The 26,889-nt window shown below is 35.4% G+C and overlaps 2 protein-coding genes across 3 annotated transcripts; one reads left to right on the top strand and one right to left on the bottom strand.

Moving 5' to 3' along the window:
• Window positions 1–992: 992 nt before the first annotated feature.
• Window positions 993–4,420, bottom strand: LOC132187503 (protein TIFY 10A-like). Of its 2 annotated transcripts, none has more exons than XM_059601834.1 (5): window positions 4,150–4,420; window positions 3,840–4,044; window positions 2,573–2,808; window positions 2,403–2,460; window positions 993–1,269 (listed from the first exon to the last, which is right to left on the bottom strand). In XM_059601834.1, the coding sequence occupies exons 1-5, from the start codon at window positions 4,280–4,282 to the stop codon at window positions 1,146–1,148; spliced, it is 756 nt and encodes a 251-aa protein (XP_059457817.1). In that variant the 5' UTR covers window positions 4,283–4,420; the 3' UTR covers window positions 993–1,145. The 2 variants fall into 2 exon arrangements, with proteins under 2 accessions (XP_059457817.1, XP_059457818.1); XM_059601835.1 differs by having other exon boundaries at window positions 3,852–4,044; window positions 4,150–4,417.
• A 7,992-nt stretch (window positions 4,421–12,412) lies between these two features.
• On the top strand, window positions 12,413–14,900 carry LOC132187856 (pollen receptor-like kinase 3). Its single transcript, XM_059602290.1, has 2 exons — window positions 12,413–13,733; window positions 14,122–14,900. Exons 1-2 carry the CDS (start codon window positions 12,413–12,415, stop codon window positions 14,898–14,900), a joined length of 2,100 nt encoding a protein of 699 aa, XP_059458273.1.
• The last annotated feature ends 11,989 nt before the right edge of the window (window positions 14,901–26,889 follow it).

Here is a 26,889-nt window from a genome sequence, read left to right as displayed (position 1 = left end):
AAAAAAAACTGAGGGCAATATGAGAATTTTGGGATAAAATTGGTCAAATTGCAAAAATTTAGAAGTTTGGGGGTGCATTGCAAAAATTGAAACATTAAAGGTTGAATTGAAAATCGCCCTAAACTTTTTTTTTTTTGGGGGGGGTAAAGTGTAATTTTCCCAATTTATAAATTAATTTTAAAAAAAAATAGTAAAATACCTTTAGACCCCTAAAATTTAAAAAGAAAAATTCAAATTTACCCTTATTTATAAATAAAAATTTATTATTATAATGATTAAAACAAATTCAAAGTAAAAAAATAATAATAATAAAATTCGAGGGGTGGCGCCACCCATGGTTGGGGGTGGGGGGTAATTGCCTGTTTGGCAACAATTTATTTATTTATTATTATTTCTTTTTAATTTAGTTTTATGTGTGTGGATAAAAGAGGAGAAAATTTTGAATTTTTTGGGTGTGGATGGTTGTTATAAACACAAACTTTGAGCGCCAATATTTTTAAAATTAGAGACGTTTAAATAGTAACATATTGTTAACGAGTTGCTGATTATGAGTGAAAGGCAACATGTGAATAGTGTTACTATTCACGCGCGAAAGGCGACGTGTGAATAATATTACCATTCATGCGTCGCTATTCACGTGTGAATAGTGACACGTCAATAGTATATTACTATTCACACATAAATAGTAACACTATTCAAATGTTCGTATTTATAAAATATGGACATTTGAACAGTAAAACACTGCATATATTAGTGACGTCACTAATTAGACTTTTTTTGTAGTGTATTCAGGATGAGTGTTCTAAACATGGGGTGCTTAGAATAATATTGTGCTAATTAGAGATAATTGAGGATATGAGCATTAATTGGAGATTAGAATCCGATTAAACTATTTTATGGAGAATCAAGAGTATTTTTTGGTAGGGGAGGGGGAGTTTAAACGACATGACAATATGGCATTTTCAGTTCCACAACTTATACCAGATTTCAAATATTCAGATATTGCTGGATCTATTTGATGAATAGTATATACAAATTTATTAAATAATTGAGGGGAAAAAAAAAGTACACAAGGCCTAGCAATTGTATAATTAGGAATTTTAAGCCGCCATATATGGAGGTCCTCGGAAATGGTGAGGTGGTCATTATAACTTAAGCTCGAGCAGTTTTGAAGATTGGCCTTCGAGGTCAATCCAGGGATTGCTTTCCTTGGGCTTCGGAGGAGCTTGGGAAGGTGGGTTGACTTGATATGGTGCTTTTGCCGCCACCCTGAAAAATAAGTAAAAAAAAGATTAATAATGTAATTAATTGATTTTTTTTTTCAGCAATACAAGTAGAATGAGAAGGGAGTTATAAAAAAAAAAACCCACAAAAACATTGAAAAAAGTTTTGCTTACACAGCATTATTCTAGAAATATAGTTTTTTTTTTTTTTTTTTTTTTATCAAAATCTAACTAAGGGCTTGTTTGGAATTGTATTAAAAAGTAAAGCTTTTAAAGTCTTTTTTTTTTTTTTTTTTTTAAAAAAAAAAAGATAACTTCACTTAAGACTCATGAACTTCCACCCGATTTGACAAACCTCTCAAACTTCAAAATCTCACAATTTATTCCCCTGAACTTTTAATTACAATCAATTTGAACCCCTCCATAAGATTTTAAACGTTAAATGATGTTTATATTCTTGAATTTTTTTTATAAAATTTCAACTTTACCCTTAATTTCAAAACGTTTTTTTATTTAAAAAAAAAAAAAAAGAAAAATCAGGGATATTTTGGTTTTTTTTTTTTTTTGTATTTCTAATGGCTAAATTTGACGGAAGAGTTCAAATTGAGAGCAATTGAAAATTCATGGGACTAAATTGAGAGATTTTAAGGTTTGGAATGTTTGTCAAATCGAGTGCAAGTTCAAAGTTTTTCAGTGAAGTTTTTTTTAAGTGTGTTTTGCCCTTTTTAGAATAAAAAAGTTGAAAAAATGCTTTTAAAATTTTTTCTTTCAAACATGCCAACTTTTTGTTTCGCAAAATGTTGGAAACCCAACATTCAATGGACTTTGACCTAGATTTCAACTCGCTCTATTGAGCTTCTTAAACTGGACCAGGCTAATTTGTCGGAATAGATTTGGCTTAATTAGGTGTGGTATGTGTTATAATTTTTTTAATGATCCATATTTAATTAATAAAAAAATTAAATCTAAACCATTAGAACACATATGCCATAATATTTTTTTAATGGCACCTTATAATTAGTTTCTAAACTGACCTAACCATCCTTTTTTTAAAAAAAAAAAAAAAAAATTTGAAGTACATGTAAATTATCGCTTTAGCAAACCCTAGCCACCTTCAAAGAAGAAACAAAAAAAGAAGAGGAAAGAGACGATCGCCTCCATAAGAGTAATATTGCTTACCTATCCTTCCTCTTCTCCAAGAACCGGTGAAGTGAAGCTCTCCTTACAATTGGCAAATCTAAAAATAAGAAATAAGAAATAAAAAATGTTAATACAATATACAAATCTCTCGAAACCCATTATGAACAAATCCTCTTATATATAATATTCACATAAGCCAAGAAAATTACCAGAACCAATATCTTGGGTGGGATTTCTTTGAGACGTGGCTGCAATATTCGATGCAGCAGGAGCAATAAAGCTTCCGGAATTTACTTTGTCTATGCCAGAAATATAAGAGCTACCCTTTCTGCCCAAAGCCATGATCGCCCTTGCCTTGTCGGCCGGAAAGTCGTTGAATACTAGTACTTGACCGGCGTAAAAAATAGTCATCTGGGCTGTTGCAGCCTCCTTGATCGCCGATTTCCTAAAGCAATGAAAAAAAAACTGATAATTTAGCAACAGTTTAGTTTAAGGGATTAATGCTGGGGTATTTCATGCAAGATGTACGTATGTTTCAGATATGTACGTGCAATTAGTTTTTATTCTCCCCTTTCCTTTTCCTTTTGGTGACAAGGGCCGGCATTTCGTGTCCACGAGGTGACCGATCCACCAACCAGTTAAGGGTCCACTTTGACACAACTTGTAATTTAGTTAAATCCGTCACATATTAATTTCAATCGTGGTACAAATCATTTAAATAAGTAGGTAACACGACACGACATGCTTAATAATCAAATCATGATGGATTCATTCAATCCGACCAATATAACTCATTTAAGAAATAGGTTATAGGTCTTATTGGGTTGACACAAATTGTTTAACTTGTTGTAATTTGAAAACTAACACAAATAAATGAATAAGTAATCATATTAGAGTATTTTCGAGAGAATAGACAAATCCTTTATAATAGTGAGATTTAATTATTATTAGCATTTTTTCCGTCCCAGCAAAATAGTTATTTTGTAGTTTTTCCTTCTAGTATGCATGGTGAATAAGCTAATTATTATAAACTTTGTTTATTATTCTTTTTTATCTTCCTTTCTTTCTTTTAGTCTCTCTCATTTTCTTTCTTTCACAACTTTTTCGGTAACTATTTTGTCTATTTCTGCTTGAGATGCAATTACTTATAAATAAAAATTAAATCAAGTATTAACGACATAATTTTTTTGGGGATTCTAAGAATAATGAGGAAGAAGGTTTGGCGAATCGTTTGATTTTATAATTATACAGATCAAACGGGTCACTCATAAGTTAAAGCATACGTTGACTCTCGAGATTGACCTGTCTTTTAGAAACGTTAATTCGAATTTGTAAATCATATAAAAAATTTCAGCACTTATGCTAAAAAGTAGGGGATCTTTAGTAATTTCAGAAGATCCTCCGAAATGTGAGCAAAAGTATATGCTTCGAACTAACCATGCGTATCTAAATTTAAAAATGAGTTCAATTTCATACATGTCTGCATACCTGAAATCAGGCTTATTAGAAGCGACGTCGCTCGAGTTTGAGGGATCGAAGCAACCAAACTGTTGAAGAAAATCCGTGGATTGCGCCTTCGAAGGAGTCCCAGTGTTTTGTCTCAAAGCCTCAGCAGCTGAATTTGCCATGTTTGTTAATAAATCCATAGTGGTCGCCACCGGCGGAGATGTTTCTGGTTTTTCTGAAACATGGCAGGACAAACTATGAGACAATTTGTTCAAAAACAAAAGGGAAAAACCAAGACTACCCCAGAAAAAAGATATGAAGATGAAGAAAGAATGAACACCTTTAGACTCCAGTTTCCTAGTCATCCCAAGGCTAAAATCGCCAGTCATTCCTTTCTCCTTCACGTACTGGCTCAGGAGGTTGCATGTCTGAGCGAAGTTGGACCTCTCCGGTGCCTTAGTAGCCTTCAACATGTTTTTTGCTTGGCTGAAAAACTTCACAATAATGGATGAGTTGTCGGCGGCCGCTGTGTGTTTGAAATTGAAAGCTTGTTTTGTTGTTGCTTTGGAAAGAAATGGGGAAGATTTGGAGGCAGGGATATATGTGGAGGGAGGGAGAGGGGAGTTTCCTAGCATGTGCTTTGAACCTGGCTTGCCCTGACGTGGACGCGGAATTATCTTATTGTTGTTTTTAGAGCACGTGTTTTTTGCATCAGAAAAAGAGGTGGAAATTAAGCAAGATGGTAATCATATTCCAACAAAACAAGTCAATGAAAGAACAAAGAGAAGGGGGCTTCCTGGAGATTCTCTTCCAAGTTGACACATTTACAAGATTGCCCACGGTGGACTTGGTCCAATCTGGCTTTCATTCCTTCTTTTACCTATTTGACATTCTAGATATTTCTGTTGTTGCGGGTAGGGATGAGCAAATTAACTTTTTATTGCTTATTGACTGATTATCGACCATCATTAAATTGTTATTGGTCACAACTGACTTTCAACAATTAGTAGACAGAATAAAAATATTGTTTCGACATCAGTTCGATGGTTCGGTAGGCAGTAGAATTTTTTTTTTATCGGTTAGCCGACAATTAACCGAGATAGCCGATTTTTCAAGTCAATTTTGAATGTTATCTGGAAACTTTCCTTATTGTGTTTATCCCGTTGATTTGTGGTTGTCATTTTGGTCCATGTTCCATGAATTTACTTTTTATTTTTATTTATAAAACATATTATTTACTAATTCAGTAGTTACAAAGATAAATCTTTAACATAAAAACTTGTAACAAAAAATTAATCAACTTAATCAACCACCTATTAACCGACTTACCGATTAACTGAAAAAGTCAAAACTATTCATTGTCGATATGAAGTTGGCTAATTAATTGACTTAACCGATTGTTACGAATCGGTAAGCGAAAATGCACTTACCAACACCGACCGAACCAATACCCAACCCTAATTGTGGGTAATGAAAATTCCACACTATTTTGAATAATATGTCTATTTGTCAAAGTTCATTATGTTAGCTCTTGTGTTAGCTAATTCAGTGATCAAAACGGAAATTGCAAAGCACCAAGATTCACCCTCAACGCAAGGCAGGAAGGTAGCTTGTTCGGACATGAATTCCAACAAGCTACTTTCAGCCCCAACGCAGTGGCCGTTTGGACAGGGAGCTAGGCTGTCCGGACGGGCTTTTCAGAAAGTCGACAAACGCAGTTTTGAAAGTTGTTGTCCGGTCTGGCACTTACCCCTTCCTGACGCCCCATACGTTTTATACCTAAATTGTGTATTTTATGTGGGCCCAGGTATAGGGTTTTGTAAATGATAAATATTCATGTTTATAGAACTAAAGAGGTATGAGATTTAACATTTGGTTTTGTGAGAGGGCTATGCTTAGAGAGAACATCAGTTGTGAGCCTAATCGTTCATCTTAGAAGATTATTGTAAATTTCATTGTGAGCTTCATTAAGAGGTTTATTGGAAAGGTCCAGTAAAGGAGAATCACGTTGAAGCAGATTGTGAGCGAGGAAATGAGTTGGAGGCTTGTCGATCTTACAAAGTCAAGGACTTGCATCGGGTTGTAAGTGTTCATAGTATCTGTAAACATCTTTTTGATAGTGATTTCCTGAGTTTGGCTGCCCCGAAAAAGTTTTACTTTTAAAACGTTTTTTAAAAAGTTTACTCTTTGTCATCAAAATCTTTGTATTTGATTTTACGTATTTTGGTGATTGCATCCTTATAATTAATTATCTGTTAATTTCGAATATCGTGTGATATTTACCTGCAAAGTGTTTTTCACATTAAATAAGGGAGACTAAAAGTATAATTGATAACTCATTTCTTCTCTCACTTTTTTCTTAAAATAATAATAATAATAATAATTAATTTCAAAACATTTTAAGAGGATGTATAAGATTGTGTTGAAAAATATATTTCTTAGTCTGTTAAAATTTTATATTTTTGTTTATTATTTATTTTTAAATAAAAAATTAACAACCAATTCAAATACAAAATATTTCTAAAAATACTTAATAGAGACAAAAGAGTGTGTTTGCTAACCTCCTTTTTTCTTTTTTCTTTTTTTTTTTCCTTTCTACCAAAAAATTTAAAAAATTAACAAATAATTTTCAACACAAAAGAAACATTTTTTACTTTTATTCACATCAAAACATTTTTTTCAATTAAAATACAAAAAAAAACCCTAAAAATACTTATCAACACAAAAAAGAACACTAAAAAAACACTAAAAGAACGATTATCATTTCTCACCCTTATATGAAAAATTCTTCAATGTTGGAAATAAAAAGCAAATAATAACTCCATTTAAAAAAAATCGCACATTTGAAAAGGTCAAGAAGTTGGGACTGAAAAAAAAATAGTAGTTATATAATTTGCTCAAATGAGGCATGGATTGCTAAAAAAATAAAAAATAAAAAAGAAAGCATGGATTAATGAAGTTGAACAGTAATGTTGTGGGGTCACAGTTCTATTCACTCATTTGGGGCACTGACGGAGTTCAATGTGTTACGCGGCCGACAAGGACTGACAGAAGCGACTCCTGCACGTCTCTTCGAGATTCGCGACTTGTATAAGAGCACGTGATAAACAATTCTGCAATTCAAGTGGCATTTCCGTCATTTTGAGGCGGCCCTATTGACCCACCCACGACGTCGTTATCAACGCTTTGGGGTTTGTGGTGGATACAACCGTGTTGCATATGTGGCACACAATTCACGTGGGTACACTTGAACGTTCTTCGCGTGAATAGTGAATACGAATAGAGAAGCATTAGAGGCCACGTAAATCTCTATTTTTGTTTTTTTTTTTTTTGTTGGCACACAAATTTTGGGGTGTTCGGTGTTCTTTCTTTCCTCACTTTCTCACCTCTTTCCGTGCTGTGTTTGTTTGTTTGTTTTTTTTCTCACTTTCTCACCTTTCCGTGACAGCACTTCACTTTTCTTTTCTTTTCTTTTTTTTTTCTTCACTTTCTCACCTTTCCGCCACACAGCACTTTCTTTTTTTTTTCCTCTTCTTTCTTTCTTCACTCTCTTTCCGCACATTACTTCACCTTGCGCCGCTCAGCCTCCTCTTCTACGGCCACTCCTTCGCTCAGCCAGTCAGCCTCCACTTCGAGAGCCTCGATCACCCAACTTCCAGCCTCGAGGTTTCTCTCTTTGAATCTCTTTCATTCTCTTTCTCTCAGCCTCTTAATTTGTTACAAAAATGACCAAGCACATAATACTCACCTCGCCCCGCAAAACCCGAGACCCACGAATGTTGTTCATTATAGCTGGATTGCGAATCTAATATTTAAGGGATAAATGTAAAATTGGTTCATGTGTTTGTTCAAAATTATAAATTATTCTATGTAGTATAACAAATAATTTATATGGTTTCATAATTAACTTAAATTACAAATCACTTCATGTGATATAAAAAATAATTTATAGGTCCTTAAAATATGTCAAAATAACATTTATTCTCAAAAATCAATTTCTGTGAAGTAACTTAACAAAATTCATTACTTTGTCACATAATACAAGTACAATAAATTAACTTAATCTCTTTTGTCCTCAAAATTTTATTTCGTGCGTAATTCCCCTTCATTTTCATCTCTTCGCTATGATTTGAGAGCATTTTGTGAGAATTTGACTATTGCATTTTGTGAAGTGCCGAGGAAGATGAAGATGATAAAGTGTTTCGCACATGGTAAAATTTCGGGGATATAAGAGATTATGTTAATTTACTATAACATTAATATAACGTGGAGTGAGATGTGAAAAATCATAATTGTCATTTTTTAACGTAAAAAATTAATAATAACACGCGTCGCATTTTTATTGGGTATGACGTGGCAAAGTGACAGATTTTGTTAATTTACTTAACAAAAAATTGATTTCATAGAGTAAACTGTTATTTTGGTATATCTTGAGAACCTATAAATCATTTTTTATACCACATTGAGTTATTTATAATTTAGACCAATTACATGGACTTATAAATTAATTTTTATACCACATAAATATAGAGTACCGACTTATAATTTAGACTAAACATAATGACTAATTTTATATTTATTCCCATTTTTAATACCCACAACCTCTAGATGGGTATCCGAAATACCGAATACCCAACCCGTGCCCACCCATAGCAACAATATATCTCTCAACAAACAGGAGTTGATGAATAGTAAGTCATATGTCAACAATCTGATTCTCCAGAAGATGGCAAAAAAGTTCGAGATGAGAATTAATGTATGCTAAGCTCATATTTTGCTCCCTCTATCTCATACTTTCTTTTTAGAAAACTGTAATTTAGTGTTAATAAGTAAACTGCAATTAGTCATTCTTTTATTTTAATTTTTTTTAAGGAAAAACTTAATAGAAGCCTATGAAATTTCATTCATTTTGAGAGAATTTAAAATGAGGAATAATAGAACAGATATATAAACAAGAGCGATAAGATTAAGGTGGTTCGGCAATATATCTACATCTACACACTAAAGCCCTATACAATGTGTTTCTTGTATCTTAACAATGTGGGATAAGAGGATGGGACTTTTATACAAGTCAATGGCCAAAGTTTCCCCTCACTTGGACAATGTGGGACAACCCACATATTATCTCTAACAATTTTGACACACTTTTAAAATTTAAAAACTCTCAATTAAATATATCGAACTTTTAATTACCTCGTTTCGTTAAATGTTTTTAAAGTTCTCAAAATATTCCTATTTTATATTATTAAAAATAAATTAGTTATCTGAGGCACGAGATTTCAACGTTTTGTGGTTATCCGAGGGATTGGACGTTTTGAGCAAATTAGAGAAATATTACACAAAGTGTTCACCTTTTCTTCTCTAATGTTTATCCATCTACCTGCGTACGTCATTCTTGTGAGCCATTTGAAAGTGTAATTTGGATAACTTAAGTTCATTGATCGGACTAATGCAAAGCTGACAGCATTTGGATAATATTACTGCTACTTTTTTTTTGTTTTTTTTGTTGGTATTTTCAAATCTGGATTGACATTGACAGTTTAATTCAAGTCTGTTTTTAAGTCAATCTGGATTAGCGATTAAACTCAATCTGTTTTAATTTGATTTGTCAATACTGTCGGTTCAGTGGATTATATACATTCTTCTCTCATTCTCTTATTTTTTAAAACAATCATTTGATATGTGGAGTTCATGCGTGGAGGTCACATGGGGTTTATGAGACTTTTATAACCCCATAAGATTTAATGGTAGTTTTAAAAAGTGAGAAGATAGAAAAAGAACCAAGAGGAAAAGTAACATTACTTTTTTATTTTATTATTATTATTATTATTTTAACTCATTTAAGATAAAGCAAAGCAAAACTGAAATGGGAATGCTAAGTCTTTGCATAGTGTTTTGTGAGTGTTTTCTTGATCATATGTGAATATTATTTGTTGGGATTATTTCACATCAGTTGAAAAATGGGGTTGATGGTCAGTTTATAAGTGTGAAGGAAAGCCTCACCCTTTTGAGCTAGCTTTTGAGGTTGAGAGAGATCCAAGACTACCTAACACTGATATTAGAACCCAGGTTTACTAATAAGTCTCGGCCTAACAGTTCACAGGAGAAACAGGTTGTCCCTGCTCCGACCTAGGGCCCGATGTGTGAGGGAGAGATTGTTGGAGTTATCCTACATCGGTTGTGAGAAAGGGCTGATGGTCCCTTTATAAGTGTGAGTGAAGCCTCACCTCTTGAGTTAATTTTTAGGGTTGAGATAGGTCCAAGACTACCCAACATTATTGTCTATAAAAACAAAAAAGAGACTAACCCTCATTTATCTCACTCAATTTTTAGAAAATAATATTTGCCTAAGATTAGAAGAATACTAGGAAAACACCAAGAAAACATCTAGCATTTCCAAAAAAAAAAAAAAAAAAAAAAAGGTTTATCTGGCCTATTACCGTAACAAAAGGATGAAAAACAGACGTAAAAAAACAAAACAGAAAAACTGTCATTCAAATTCTGACCATAAAACCCGACCCTAACCCGAAGTTCCAAATTCCGAATATATATATTCACACGAGATCTTCGCCGATTGAACAGTGTGCTTCGTTGCTCGGGATACGGGGCTCTATTCTTCTAGTTCCCAGTTTTATGGCTCAAACCCATCTAAAGCAAGTAAATAGTTTGTACCTAAATGCTTTTTCTCTTACGACCCAAAACGAGGTTCAGCCTTCAGGTTCCTTTTTGGTGCTTGATCTGTGTGGACGACGAGGCTATCAACCTTTATTTATTTATTTATTTTTTTTCAAAAAATATATATACCACTAGTTAATTATTTGTGCTTTAGATCCTGTCATTCCTTCACCCCAATACCCTAAAATTGGTATATATATATTATATTAAAGAGGAATCTATAAGAGAAGAGCCTATAATTAATTGCGACAAAGTGCGTTCTATTTTCTAGACAAGCGCGTTTAGTTATATGTCTTCTAAACTACCTTCAAAAACTGCAAATAACAAATAATCGTTTCTAAACACTACTTAGAAGTATAACGTTACGTTTCCTGATTTTACGTTGATATTGTTTTCTAAAAAAACAGAAAAAAAAAAACTTACCTTACCATTTTTGTTTTCTTTCTTTACCTATAAATTTTATTGAAACTTGGAAAAGTATACAGAAAAAGATAATTCTTTTTTATTGTATAGTATTTTTTATTTTCTGTGTTTCTGTTCTTCCATTTCTTTTTTTTTTTTTCTAATTTATATATTATTTTTTATTCAAATTGCTTATTTTCTCTTTTGTAAATTTTACATTGAATTCAGTAAAATGATAGTGTGAGAGAGAATTTCTAATTGTTGTTTTTGGTATGAGGTATAATGATTTTTTTTTGCGTTGTTGTCCGTTGAGTAGGATTTTTTTTTTATTTTTTTTATTTTGGCAATATACTTTGTATACGTGCTTAATTGATGGACGATATGAGCTTTCAAGGTTTTATTAGAACTGAAAAAAGTATACATGAAATACAATTCTTTTTTATTATATTAATATTTTTCATTTTTTCCTTTTTTTTTTGTCTTTAGTTTCCTATAGTTTGTTCTTCCATTTCCATTTTTTGTCCTTAATTTCTATTTTAATTCAAATTGATTATTTTTTCTTTTGTAAATATTACATTGAATTCAAAAAAATGATGAAAAGAGAGTTTTTTTTCGTACAAGGATGATATTTTAGTTTAAGCTATTGTTCATTGAGTAACATTTACAAAAAAAAAATTAGTACAAGGTATGTCGATTTTTTAGTTTAGATTGTTGTAAAATTGAGTAGTTTTTTTTGTAATGCACATTTTTTACGTACTTAATTGATAGACAACAATGGGTTTCAAAGTTTTTATAATGTATTACCATTTTTTTTCCTCCTTATAATTGTTTACGGGATTTTATCGAGTTTGTTTCTGAGTAGCTTATTAATTATTTAATAAGAGAAATAGGCTTTGGGCAACAATATGTTATTTCAAGAAGTCCAAATGACTCACAAAAAAAAAAAAGAGTTTAACCATAGATAATCTCGTTGTTATAAATATTGGCATGACTCATTTAGGTACTTATATGATTTTTAAAATTGGGTTTTTATTGCGGATATAATTAAATGGTTGTCTTGAATGGTTATATAGCCGAAAAAAGTATGGCTTCAAAGTAATGGGATGTAACTAGCACTATAAGCATTTTAGATATTTTTTAACCGTTCAGGCCAGATCTCCGTTCAGAAAATTGATTACTAATAATCTTTTAAATACTTTTTACTAAGCTGCGCATAACACGGGTTGTAAGCTAGTTTATTTTAACTCTAGAAGAGACCATTTACAAAAGGACATTCCCATCCATAATAACAAATTAACAGTTATAACTGTTTTTCGAATTGACTTATTCAAACAAAAGGCTCTAATTCTCTCTTATTCTGAGGCTCTCTTGCACTATACTCTCCCAAAAGAATACGCACCATGAAGAGAGCACAACAAATTAAGAAAAAACGAAAAATTAGCATCCCCAAAAAGACCCACAGAATTATTACACCATTTTCTTCAGCGGCCAAGACCTTCCTTAGGCGTCAAGGTACCGGCTGAGTAATGGCCGCGGCTCGGCTTCTCCTCCGGCCGTCCTTTTTCTTATCCATTTTTTTGGTCCTTTCTCCTATCACATGTTCAATGACCGAATCCGAAGCATTGCTGAAGCTGAAGAAGTCGTTCACAAATGCCGATGCTCTCAATTCTTGGATGCCCGGCTTGCCGCCTTGCAATGGTGCCTATTGGGTTGGACTGGTTTGTTATGATGGGATTGTGACGGGTCTTCGGCTTGGAGGAATGGGTTTATCAGGGAAAATAGATGTCCATGCTTTGCTTCAACTTCCGGGTCTTCGAAGTATTAGCCTTATGAACAATACATTTTCGGGTCCGATACCGAAATTCAGCGAGTTTAGTGTTTTGAAGGCCATTTACTTGTCAAGGAATCAGTTTTCGGGTGAAATTTCATCAGATTATTTTGCAAAAATGAAGTCCCTAAAGAAAGTTTTCCTTTCTGATAACAAATTTACGGGCAAAATCCCTTCTTCGTTGGCTAAACTTCCGAGTCTCGTTGAAGTACGTCTTGAAAACAATCAATTCAATGGAAGTATTCCTACTCTTGATCAACCAACATTGTCCACAATCAACGTGTCAAACAACAAATTGGAAGGGGAAATCCCGGCTAATTTATCAAGATTTAATGTGAATTCGTTCGCGGGAAATGCTGGCCTTTGTGGAGGAAGTTTGGGCGAGTGTCGAAAGGCAGTTGATCAGCAAACACATAAGAATGGTTCCAATAGGATGATTGCTGCAATCATAATAACAGTGGTGGCTCTTGTATCAATTGTTGTTGTGATCATTGTAAGATTAAAGCCAAAGCCAAAGCCAAAGACAGAGGAATTCGATGTGTTTGAGGTACATGAGAAGGGAAGTGCTGATGAACCGGTTGAGGTGCATGTGTCTCAATCCGGGCGAAATAAGAAAGAACCCTATACAATCCGAAGGGGGGGCAGTAGCTCATCAAGCCGTAGGGCATCTAATCACAGCAAGGGCGGCGGCGGCGGCATGGGAGAGCTAATTGTGGTGAACCAAAAAAAGGGTATCTTTGGGTTGTCAGATTTGATGAAGGCGTCGGCAGAAGTTCTTGCAAATGGGGTACTGGGGTTTTCATACAAGGCCGTGATGTCTAATGGGGTGACAGTGGTTGTGAAGAGGATGAAAGAGATGAATGCACTTGGAAGAGATGCGTTTGATGTAGAGATGAGGCAGCTTGCAAAGTTCAGACACCGGAATATCTTGACGCCTTTGGCTTACCATTACCGGAAGGAAGAGAAGCTATTGGTCTCTGAGTACATTCCGAATGGCAGTTTACTCTATCTATTGCACGGTAGGAATTCATGAAAACATTCTTAATTTTTTATTTTTCTATTGCATAGTAGGAATCTCTTTTTCTTTTCTTTTTTTCTTTTTTCTTTTTTGTTCTTTTTTTGAATGAATAAGCTTCATTGAAAACCAACAAACTGAAAACACGCAAACCAGGCTAAAACCAGACACGATTGCCCACCCCACTGAGACAAATTTACAAACATCTGGACAAGGACAAAAAAAAAAAAAAAAAACCAAAACAAAACAAAAGAAACCATTACCAAAGTACTTTATCTTGCAAAAAATCCAATTTCCACATAGTTTCTCATTGATTGCAGACTTCTTGAACTTAGAAATTCCCACTACACGGGTAGGAATCTCAATATTAATGTTGCAATATACTTGTTTAGGTGATCGTGGAGTGTCGCATGCTGAGCTCAATTGGCCTACTCGTTTAAAGATTGTTAAAGGAATTGCCCAAGGGATGGGTTATATTCACACAAAGCTTACTTTCTCTAATATTCCCCATGGAAATCTCAAGTCCAGCAATATTCTTCTCAGCCCTGATTATGACCCATTGCTCTCAGACTATGGATTGGTCCCATTGATCAACCCTGCAAACGCAGCGCAAGCATTCTTCGCATATAAGGCACCGGAGGCAGCACAGTTGGGCAAAGTATCTCCTAAATGCGACGTCTACTGCCTAGGAATTGTCATTCTTGAAATCCTCACGGGGAAATATCCTTCCCAATATCTAAACAATAATAAGGGCGGCACTGATTTAGTCCAATGGGTGGCATTGGCCATTGCTGATGGGAGAGAATCAGAATTGCTTGATCCTGAAATTGTGAGCTTTGAAAATTCGCTTGGTGAGATGGAAAGACTCCTCCACATTGGCGCAGCCTGCACTGAAAGTAACCCAGATCGACGGTTAGGCATGATGGAAGCCATTAGAAGAATAGAGGAGGTACAGGTGGAGGGAGAGGGAACCCACGATCAGGTTTCTAGAACAATGTACGTCTTGCCATCGCTTCGAGATGGGTATGCAGATTCTGTGCCACCAGCTCACGTGTTAAGAGGTTCACAAGAAAGCCTTGGGGTGAACTCTTCGAGGAGACATGGATCCGACAGCTTTTTAAGCCAATCAGGGCGTCATATTGACGATAGTTTTGCCTTTGACATCTCATAATTTGTAAAGCAGTTTCTTCTACCCTTTTGATTTGATAAAGGATCAATGATATGTTTGTATTCAACCCTGAACGGGAAATGAGTCGAAGTGGTGTTTCTCGGGAAAAAGTTTTGCATGTATACAATGTTATGTAGCCTTTTTTTTTTTTTTTTTTTTTTAACGAATTATCTCTTCATTCATATAACAATCAAATGAGGCAAAATACTCTGTACAATGCCAAAGATATAATTTAGAATTTTCACAACTCAAACATTATTTATGGCATATATAATTGCCTCTCAGGCTATTATAAAACAATATCTATGAAAAGTCACCGTCTCAATTAGTTTCAGATCTATAGCAAATTCAGGCAAATTAAGTCTCTATTCGCTGCCAGGTTCTTGATTCCTACCATAGTGACAATTTTTCTTTATGCTTAATAACTTCTCCGTCATTGGTCTATTGTTTGCTCCAAGAAAATGAATCATAAGAAAATAAAAGACCGACCGGAAACTAATTCCGTTATTTTTATGGATTCATGAAAACAAAACTTAAGAAAATGAATAAAACTTCACTCCATAGATCACTATTAAAAGCAGATATAGAGAGAATACATTCTTATTTAAAAAGAACAAAAATACAATAACAAACACCCAACACACCCTCACGCGTTCCACACGCCACCCCTGGCCAATCACGCGCCACTAAAAAGCACTCCGAAGACCATTGACACACGCGCCTTGATCGATCTATGGTGGTGGAGGGAAAAGGAAGGGGGAAGGGGAAAAGAGAAAGGGGGTGAGGAGGAGGGAGTCGTAACTCCCTCCCCCACTCTGTTATGCTCTCAGTGTGCTGCTTTATGTAACTTTAAACACATTAATTCTCTAACTTTTTCTAAAGCATGTTTTGCTTGGTATCACTTGCAAAAAATAAAAAATAAAAAAACTTGAAGCTACTAAGAATCCTTAAAAACTTGAAAAAAATTTATGAATAACAAAGGTTTAATTGGAACTAGTCCAATGCCTTCTAGCAGCACTCACAACAGCCTTATAGAAACTAATAATTTGATAAATATAGAGTAGAATTATGGTAAATATAAAGCAGAATAATGAGAATGACATAGAGATTTAGGTGGTTCGGCATATAGCCTATATCTACATATATAGTAAAGCCTACATCTTTTCTTGATTTATGACTAGAGCACATAACTCTATTTATAGAGTTTTACATGTACTTTGAAATATTTTAAATACCAACATATTCTTTAAATTAAGGTTAACAAATATCATCTAAATCCCTTAATTTAAGAAATACAAATTAACTTTATCACAAAGGATTTATATCCTTAACAAACCTCACCAAAATAGCTTAGTTTTTAATTATTTTGATGAGCCAAAATGTTAAAAGAGTTCAAAATCACACTCCATTTGCCTAAGCATTTTGCTAAAAACTTTTGCTCAGCGTGAATAGTGCTAAGTTGATTTGTTGAATACTATTCACTCACCAAAAATTAAAATTTACTCTATCTTTGCTCTTTTCTCTATCTCTCAACTCAATGCCCCTTGCACGGCAACAAACATAAGAGCACATCCACCATGCGGCATGGTGGCCGTTGATACACACGGCGCCACCCCTCTCAGCCCCAAAATTTCACTCCCCTTACTAACCTTTCCTTATCTCTCTCTCTTTTTTTTTTTTTGACGCCCAATGCCCTACGTCCGCTGAATCTCAAGCAGGATTGTCCATCTAGAGCATTAGAGCTAATGAGCTATGGCTTTCTTCTTCTCCGATTTGCCTTACTAGCCGGATCTCATTTTTTTGTCTTTCTTCTTCTCCAATTTGACTTGTCTTTCATTTTTGTCGTAAAAATGTGTTCATGATATTTTCATAAAGAAAGAACAAAAATAATATTTAAACGAAATAGTCAAAGTGAATATATGAAAATTTCTTAGCTTAATATATTATAATCACTTGAAAATTACAATGGAGAGGCACACGGCCTTATATACACACTAGGTTTTGCTATACAAAGTTACAATCTAGAGTATAAGAATAATATACATGAGATTACAAATATTGATTGAGAGAAGATTCTTTGGATTGTGAATCACGAGTATCTTTCATGTTTAGCTCTAAAGAGGTTGCATGCAATATTCTCCTCTCTCTGTTAGGCTTGCCTTGATCGTCACACTTTGACAGCTTGTCAACTACTGTAGCTGTAGTGGGGTTCTCCTTTCCAGAATTAGTGAGATTCTTTCCATCTTGAGGTAATTTGATTTGATGAAGGTTTGCACTGTGACTAAACTTCTTGTTGTCATAAGTGACTGCTTTGCTATCATGGAGGATTCTCTTGCTGTCATAAGTGGGCTGCTTGTCATTCACGTTAACATCCCCCCGCAAGTTGATAAGGGGTGAAACCACCATCAACTTGGACTTTAAGAGTAGAAATTGAGCTGAGGATAGACCCTTGGTAAATACATCTGCCACTTGATCACCAGTAGAGATAAACTTGAGTAAGACATCACCATTAAGCACTTTTTCTCGGATAAAGTGATAATACTTCAATGTGTTTAGTGCGAGCATGATAGACAGGATTAGTGGCTAAGGCAAGAGCACTAAGATTGTCACACCAAAGAATAGGAGCATTTGAAAGGAGTACTACGAGTTCTTTGAGGAGCCAAAATACCTTAGCTGTAGTAATGGCAAGGGAATGGTATTCAGCCTCAGTACTGGACCTTGAAACTACTGGTTGCTTCTTGGCACTCCAGGAGATAAGACAATCACCAAGGAACACAACAAACCCAGTGGTGGAGCGGCGGTCATTAGGGTAACCTGTCCAATCGAAGTCACAAAAGGCATTGAGCTGCAAATTACTCTTAGTGTAATGAATACCATGATCAGAAGAACCTTTGAAGTAGTGCAAAACTCTTTTAGATGTTGTCCAGTGAGTAGAGGAAGGAGTATGCAAATGTTGACATAACTAATTAACAGAGTAAGCAATCTTTGGCCGTGTGAGCGTACAATACTGCAGGGCTCCCACTATTTGCCGATAAGGAGTAGGATCAGCCATAGGGTCACCATCAAACCTATATAACTTGGAACTAGAGGGACATGGAGACTTTGCAGGCTCGACCCCATCCATATGTGTTTTAGTGAGCAATTCGGATATGTATTTTTTTTGACAAAGATGAAGTCCATGCTTGTGGCGTGTAACCAGGATGCCAAGAAAATAGTGCAAGGGACCTAAATCCTTCAAAGGGAATTCATGTTGAAGTTGAGTAATCATATATGTGATCAATGAGGGATGAGTTCGTGTAATAATGATATCATCCACATAGACTAACATATAGAGATGAGCTTGACCATGACAATAAATAAATAATGAAGTATCTACCAAGGAAGATACAAAACCAAGATCAAGGAGAAAGGTAGACAATCTAGTGAACCAAGCTCGTGGAGCTTGCTTGAGACCATAAATAGCCTTGTGGAGACGACAGACTTGCTTAGGATGATTCTTATCAATGAAGCCCTGAGGCTGTTCCATATAAACTTCTTCAAGTAAAAAACCTTGTAAGAAAACATTAGATACATCCAATTGACAAATTTCCCAATCAAAGTGTACTGCCAACACCAAAATAACTCAAATAGTAGAGGGTTTGATAACTGGACTAAAAGTTTTAGTCTAATCTATCCCACTGAGTTGATCAAACCCTTTTGCAACCAACCATGCTTCAAACCTTTCCACATAACCATCAGCCTTGCGTTTAATTTTGTACATCCATTTGTTTATGATGATATTCTGGTTTGGAGGTCTCAGCCTCTCGGGCACAAAGTCCATGTTCCATTAGATATGAGGGTTGCATACTCAAGTTACATAGCATCCCTCCATCGTGGGTCAAGAGCAGCCTTGTTGTAGGTGACTGGTTCATTCTCAGGTTGAATGGTATGGAAAAGCTGGTAATTAGCAAAGTTCTTAGGTCTAAGAGAGCCTGTCCGGGACCTGGTGATCATTGGATGCGGAGGTGGTGGCAAGGGCAGTTGTGATTGGTCAAGTGATGCATGGGGTGAGGTGATAGTGGGAAAAGGAGAGGCAGGGGAACCTAAAGTTGTAGGGGCAATGGGCTCAACTGAAGGGGTTGAGGTTGAGGCTGAGTCAAAGGTTGTACCTAAAGGAGTAGGAGATGTGCTAGATGATTCATGTTGAGCATGCTGAACAAATTGAGTAGGGATATTAGAAAAACCAGGTTGTAAGGGAGGGTTAGTAGCAAAAGGAATTGTAATAGGGAGAATAAATGGAGCATCGCCTTGAGCACTAATCTTGGATGGGAGCTGTGAAGTGGTTTGATCTTTTGCAGGAAACAAATTTTCATTAAAGATGACATGTCTTGACAAATAAACTTTGTTAGGAACAGGATTCAAACATTTATATATAGCATACTTGTACTCTAGGAAAATGCAAGGTTTTGATCTATACTTTAATTTGTGTGTTCCATAGGGTCTAAGAAGAGGGTAACAGAGGTAGCCAAAAACTCTAAGGTTTTGATAGTCAAGTTCGAGTTTGAGATAAATAGACTTATACTTAAGAGTTGGTGTAGGGAATCTGTTTATCACATACACGGCAGTTAAAAAGACATCTACCCAATATCTATTGCAGAGATGTGAATGAGCTAGAAGAGTTAATCCAGTTTCTAAGATGTGTCTTAGTTTTCTTTCTGCAAGACCATTTTGAGAAGAAGTATGAAGACAAGATTTCCTATGCAAAATACCATTCTTGGTTAGGAAAGATTGAAAGTGAATGGATGTATATTCCCCCCCACCATCTGATTGAAATTGTTTGATTTTGGTAGAAAACTGATTTTCAACTAAGAGCTTAAATTTTACAAAGGTGTCAAAGACTTCAGATTTGTGGTAAAGGGGATACATTCAAGTGTATCGAGAGTAATCGTCTATAAAAACCACATGATATTTGCATCCACTAATAGATTGAATTGGGGAAGTCCATATGTTAGAGTGAATTAATTCTACGGGGTGCAGGGAGACTCGGTTGGATGCTTGAAAAGGCTGCCTCTTACTTTTGCCAAGTTAACAAGAAATACAAGCATAAGTTTTATTGAAATTGGAAATTGAAACGCACAAATTTGTATTCTTAACAACACGATTGACAATCTCTAAAGAAGGATGTCCTAGTCTAAAATGCCACACTAAAGATGTGGTCCTTATTCCTATCAAAGCAGCAAATGTCTTGGTCCCTTTATGAAGATTTCTTCCAAACCGCAATGGGTATAGGCTTTCACTCCTCCCTTCTAGTAGTACCGTGTGAGTCAGTAGGTCCTTGACATAATAATGAGAATCAGTTAGGATAAAATAATAGGAATTGTCAAGACAAAATTTTTGTATTGAAAACAGGTTGGTAGAGGCTTGTGGACAATGCAAGATGTTATTGAGTTTAAAAAAGGAATCAAGAGTATGGATAAGAGATGAACTAGTGTTTGCTATAGCAAGAGCAGTCCCATTCCCCATTGTGACATCTTCAGTCTCTTGGAATGGTTGCTGGACTTGTAGGTTTTCCAAGTCATTGGTGATATGTGTGTTGGCTCTACTGTCTGCTAGCCACTATTGGTCCTCATAAGCAACATTAGTGTGTGCTACCATGGCTGCTAGCTGTGGTGGAGGATTCATTCCCTGAAAAGCATAACCCATTCGATGCTAGGAGTCAATGGCTAGATGACTAAGCTTACCACATATTTGACAAGGTACTCATGAATTGTTGGCAAATGAGTTCCCCTGCATAGGGCTATTGTGATTCTACTGTATAGAGCTATTGTGATATGATATGTTGGTAAAAGGAGCCCTCTGATTGGAGAAGTGACTTCCTTGAGGCTGCTGCTGATATGGGTGGTTGGAGAAGGAGGAATTGCCTTGATTGAACTGAGGATTGTACTGCTGAGGTCCTCAAGTGAGCTACTGATAGTGGGCACGTGGTGGTGGGAAACCACTGCTAGGTCTGTTGTGGAAACTTCTAGGTGCATACTTGGAGAATGAAGGGGCTCTACCTCTGGTGAATGGAGGTTGTGCAGGTCTACTTGCAGTGAGAGCAAAGGTGGAGCTGTCTATGGCCTTTTTCTACTACTGATTCAGCAACATCTTATGGCCTAGTAATTGGTCCTGGAAATCTTTAAAGCTGAGGTTGCTCTCCCAGGTTGCAAAGGAATAGGTGGTGATGAAGCTAGTGAATGATGTATTCAACCCATTGATGATGTAGGCAATGAAATCGTTATCATCAATAGGCTTTCCTGCGGCAGTAAGTTGATATGCATATTATTTGGCATTCTGTAAGTAATCTGAGGCTGACTGTGGACCTTGGGATAGGTTCTGCAATTGCTACTTCAAGTGTGTGATTCTGGATTTGGATTGTGAGGCAAACTTGGTTGCAAGGGCTGTCTATGCCTGTCTTGAGGTATTTAGTCCATTAACTATGGCTAATACCTTTTCAGTTAGAGGTGCAATAATAATACTAAGGATCCATTGATCCTTTTTGTGCCAGGTATAAAACTCTGGATTGGGAATCTCCATCTCTTCATCATTAGTGATAGTCTTCTGAGAGCATGGTTCTGAACCATCAACGATACCCATCAGGTTATGGGTATGCAGTATAGGAAGTACTTGCGTTAATCGCATGAGGTAATTGTTGTTGTCAAGTTTGAGGGAGCCATTCTAGTTGGTGTTTAGTAGAGTAAGGGTGAGGGCAGTGTTTGAGGATGGAGCATCAATAATGAAAGTATGGATCAATGCAAGAATTTGCGTATGCTTAGAGAGGCTCTGATACTATGAAAATTTCTGAGCTTAATATATTGTAATCGCTTGAAAATTACAAATGGAGAGGCACACGGCCTTATATACACACTAGGTTTTGCTATACAAGGTTACAATCTAGAGTATAAGAATAATATACATGAAATTACAAATATTGATTGACAGAGGATTCATTGAATTGTGAATCATGAGTATCTTTCTTGTTTAGTTCTAAGGAGGTTGCATGCAATATTCTCCTCTCTCTGTTAGGCTTGCCTTGATCATCACACTTTGACAGCTTGTCAACTACCGTAGCTGTAGTGGGGTTCTCCTTTCCAGAATTAGTGAGATTCTTTCCATCTTGAGGTAATTTGATTTGATGAAGGTTTGCACCATTACTAAACTTCTTGTTGTAATAAGTGAATGCTTTGCTGTCATGGAGGATTCTCTTGCTGTCATGAGTAGGCTGCTTGTCATTCTCATTAACAATATATAGCTAAAATGTTAAGACTGATGTAGGTGCTTTGAAAAATTAGATAGTTAAAATAGAGAAATGTATTTTTTTAGTTATTTTGACTAGTAAATTTGGTGAGGCTGTTACGAATGCTCAAAGGACTAACTTCTTGTCGAAAATAGTGGTCGCCTGAATTAGGGGTTGGCATGAGCCATGACTAGAGTGGGTCGATGATGGTAGGGATTTTTCACCTACCATCCGGAGTTTGTTAGTGAAGTCGATAATTTCATTGACTTCGTTCCGACTTGGCCTATTTCGTTTAATACCATCACCGGTGAATCGGTGGCAGTGATAGTTGAAAAGCAGTTAGAGAGAGAGAAAGATTTTGGTTGATTAGGAGTTAAAAATTAGTAAAATCACAATAACTCACAATATTTCTTATTATTTTGAACAAACATGATTCACTACACAAACAGCAAAGATAAGTTCTAAAATGAAAGCTAAATAGGAAAAAAAAAATCAACGTTTGACATTGATTTTTTTTTAAAAATAATAATTAAATTAAAATTAAAAATTTAGACATTTTGCTTTAAGGTATAATGCGCAATGCACAATTTCGTTGAGCTTTCAAAAGGCGTGACACCAATTAAGGCTTTTACCTTAAAAAATAAAATAAAGAAAAATTTGGTGTGATTACAAAAAATAAAGAGTTAAATCCTAAAGAGGTTTTTAGTATTTATGAACAACAGTCATTACAAAAAAAATAGCATTTTCTGACATGGCTACAGTACATGTTTTGTTGCCACGTCAGAAATTTTCTGACGTTTGAATTTTAAAACGTCAGAAAATTCTGACGTGTTGAATATTGCAACGTCAGAAAAATATTACAAATTTTAAGAATTTAAAAATTATATAATTTCTGACGTGGCGACATTTACCACCTCAGAACACTATATATATAATTATGTAGATTTTTTTTTTTTTGGGGAGACTTTTCCTGTTCTGACGTGCGACACATGGCACATCAGGAAACTTCCTCGAGCCCCTCCCCGCATAGACTCGCCATGGGCGGGATTTTGAAAATTTTCCCTCATTTTATTCTTCCCTCTTCATTTATTTCCCAACACTCTCTCTCAATCTCCCTCTTCTCTGCACGGTATGTAGCTCCTCTCTAGAGGAAGAAGAAAAAGAAAAGGTGGTCAGAAAAAGAAGAGAAGCAGCAGATCGAAGAAAAGTAAAAGAAGAAGAAGAAAAAGGAAAGAAGAAGAGAAGCAGAAGAAAAAAATAAATAAAAGGAGAAGAGAAGAAGAAGAAGAAGATAAGATAAAAAGATTTTTTGGGTTTTTGAAGATATGTTGGGTTTGAGGTTTGGGTTTTTTATTTTTTGAAAACTTTTTCGGTTTGGGTTTTTGTAAATGGAGAAAAGAAGAGAGAGGCAGTGAGAAAATGGAGAAAAGGGAGAGCATGGAGAAAAGAAGCAGATCAGAAATGAAGAGAAAAAAAGAGGAGAAAAGAAGCAGCTGGAGAAACGAAGCAGCTGCTTCTTTTCTTTGCAGAGAAATTACAAAAAAATAATAATTTAAAATAATAAATTTTTTAATTGAAAAAAAAAAATTTCCAGAAATTTTTTTTTAAAAAAAAATTATTTTTAATTAGTTTTTTAAATTTTTTGACGTGCCAATTTTTTGACATGTTATATTTTAACATGTCAGAAAATGTTCTGACAAGCCAAAATTGGCACGTCAAAACAGTAACACGTTAGGAAAAAACATTTCTTTACACCTATGCTTCTGACATTCAACACACGTCAGAAGCGTCACGTCAGAAAAATTTTCTGACGTGTCAGACACCCTGACACGTCAGAAAACTCCATTGAGAAAAAAATTGTTTTTTTTTGCAGTGAGTGTAGAACTTACGCAAAGATTTGAGAAATCAAATCTCTGTACATAGTTTCTTTTTTTACATGAACGCTAGTTTTTTTTCTTCTTAAAAAAAAAAAACTTGCCTTTTTATTTTATTTTATAGTGTCAATTATTGTCTCATGCGTTGACACACACATAGTGATTGAATTAAATTTGACCAAGCAGCAAGTGAGAGATGTTTCTCTGGCTTTCATGTTTTGTTACATGAGACATACTAAAACAGTGTTTACTCTTTTGAACTCACTCACAGCTCGGCAAGAGAGACTACAAGAGAATGTGAGATTCAGAGTTCAAGAGAATAGCGTTGGCAACGACAAGAGAGACAAAGAGTGAATCTAGACTTCTTGTCTATTCTCAGTATGGCAACAAGAAGAGAGACTGAGTTTCAGTGTTTGTGGTTTGTATTTCTTGAATGGTCAACGGTGTATCATGTTAGGTTAGGTTAAGGTTATTTTAGAAGTAATGAATACATAGGGTGGCAAAACGGCTTCTGTTTGTATGACACAAAATTGAAAGAATCGGATGATTGTGTTCTACCTCCAAATCAACAAAAATTTTAAGCAATAACTATCATAGCTAGTAATAAATTGCTTGAATACTAAATCAAACAAACACACATAACTACAACACGGTTTTTTGGTTATGAAGTTGAAAATCTCTTTGAATACATCAAAGGTCTAAAAACCACTTCATGTCAGTCAAGCCCTGAGAAATCATTATATGAAAAATCAATTATTACAAGATAAAATGCAACTCATAACCCTTTACAAAATCCTAGATCTTGTAAGACAACTAGCCACCTGCTAGCCTCTCAACCCTCCAATCTTCCTATAATGCATATCCTTACCGACCATTCGGTAGACTCTTTTTGAATAACGGTTGTGTATGATTTGTTGGCTAAACTCTCAAGAACACATCAAGTGTGGGCAAAAATCTCCAAGCTTTCGGGATATCCACACTTGGGCACACTCTTTTAGTTTTGGTGATGGATTATCCTACATACTCTCACCAAGAAGTACCCAATAACTCTTATGGAGCATATGAAAATCTCTAGAAAAAATGGCTCTTTAATCTCTTTTGAATGAGATAAAAATACATTTTTATAAATTGCTCCGCAAGCTACCATTAGAACGTCAACCGTGACGTTCTAACAATACTTCAATAGGGTTCCATTGCTAACTTTTTGATACTTGTTAGTTCCTGGGTCTTTCTTTAGATCAGGCTTCTGATGGGACTTTACAAAAAATGCTTAGGTCAATCTAAAGTTTGAACCAAATGTGTTTCTGATGCCCTTTTGATGGAGGATGGTAGAGAGGTTGAAACGTCTTCCAGTGGTGTACCGTTAGAACGACTTTGATTTCGTTTGAACGGAGAAGTAAGATATCTTCTTTCTTTCATAGGCTTTCTATTAGAACGGATTTTCCAATGTCCTTCTAACGGGAAAGGCAAAGAGAACACTTCTTTCACCAAGTTGTTGCTGTTAGAATAACCTTATAACGTGTTTCTAAAACTGTGTCACAAAAACTCCAAAAACACCTCAAAACAACCCAAAATACTTGGAAATTTTTTCAGAAGGTTTTGTGCACCAAATAAGGCCAATTAACTATTACCTAACAAAAACCCATTCAGACCTCAGCTATGCGTATGCTCTTCCCTCCCCCACTCAAATAAACCTTCTCTAACCTCCGTTTTGTTTTTCCTTTCCATTTTCTCATTAGTTTCAACAACTCTTTTGTCTAAGAGTTTACTTATTAGATTTATTCCAACTTCTTCACCTCTCCTCTACCACCTTTGCCCAGCTCTTTCTCCACTAATATTACCTACTGTGGCACGTGAATGCCATGCGTCACAATGGTGCGCGTGAGCTGCACTCTTTTTGGTAGATCCGGCAGTTCTCGACCCCTGCTCCTCTAGCTTCCTGCTTATAGAGCTTCTTTGCTATAAAGAAAAAAAAATTTAGATCTAGATGTGGACCTCATAATACACCACCCTTGTTATTTGTTTTACAATCCATGGTAGAGACTTATTATCTGCACGTAAAGTTATTTTTTAATTTTCATAGCCTTTTTATGCGGTTGGTTTCTTTTGATTGCTCAATGCACTTACAAATTTTACCATGGGCCGCTACTAACACAGTTGGGAGCTTACATCTTACTCCTTATATCTTAAGGTTCCTCTCCAATGTTAGGGAATGGATTTCTACAATGAATTATGTTATTGTTAGTCAGGGGTGTTAAGTGGGCAAGCCGCTTGCTCGCTCGGGATCAGCTCGTATAAGTTTGGTTCGTGTTCGACTCGATTATTAAATGAAACGCTTCATGAACACAAATTCTGTCTCGAATATTAAACGAAGCAAGCTCGGCTCGACTCGATTAGGCTCGTGAGCAAGCTCATATATATATATATATATATATATTAAGTAACACATAATTAATTATAAATCTCATAATTATTAAAATCTTAAAATTACATTTATATTTAAGCGTTAAAAAATGAAAATTTCTAGACCCTTCGTGATCAGAGAGAGAGAGAGCAATAATTAAAAAGACCCCGATTCAATTAAAGCAGACCAAACAAAAGGAAGAAGAATCAACCAGAAACTATTGAGGGAGATTGCGAAAGGCAGAAACTATTGAAGAATCAAATAGATCCAAACACTACCACTACCTATCTGGTGAGCGAGAGTGAGAATGTGAGAAATGAGAATTCATGTGGAAGATGCGCTATGATTGGTGAGGGAGATTGAGAGAAAGACGTTGAAAAAATATTTTTTTGTAGGGGGCATTGTCCCAATGCAGTCTAAATACAACGTATTAACTTATCCCACATTGTTAAGAAAACA

This window comes from Corylus avellana, chromosome ca7 (assembly GCF_901000735.1).
Source record: "Corylus avellana chromosome ca7, CavTom2PMs-1.0".
Taxonomy (NCBI): domain Eukaryota; kingdom Viridiplantae; phylum Streptophyta; class Magnoliopsida; order Fagales; family Betulaceae; genus Corylus; species Corylus avellana.
The sequence above is the reverse complement of the archived record's forward strand: the minus strand, read 5'-3'. Positions and strand labels throughout refer to the sequence as shown.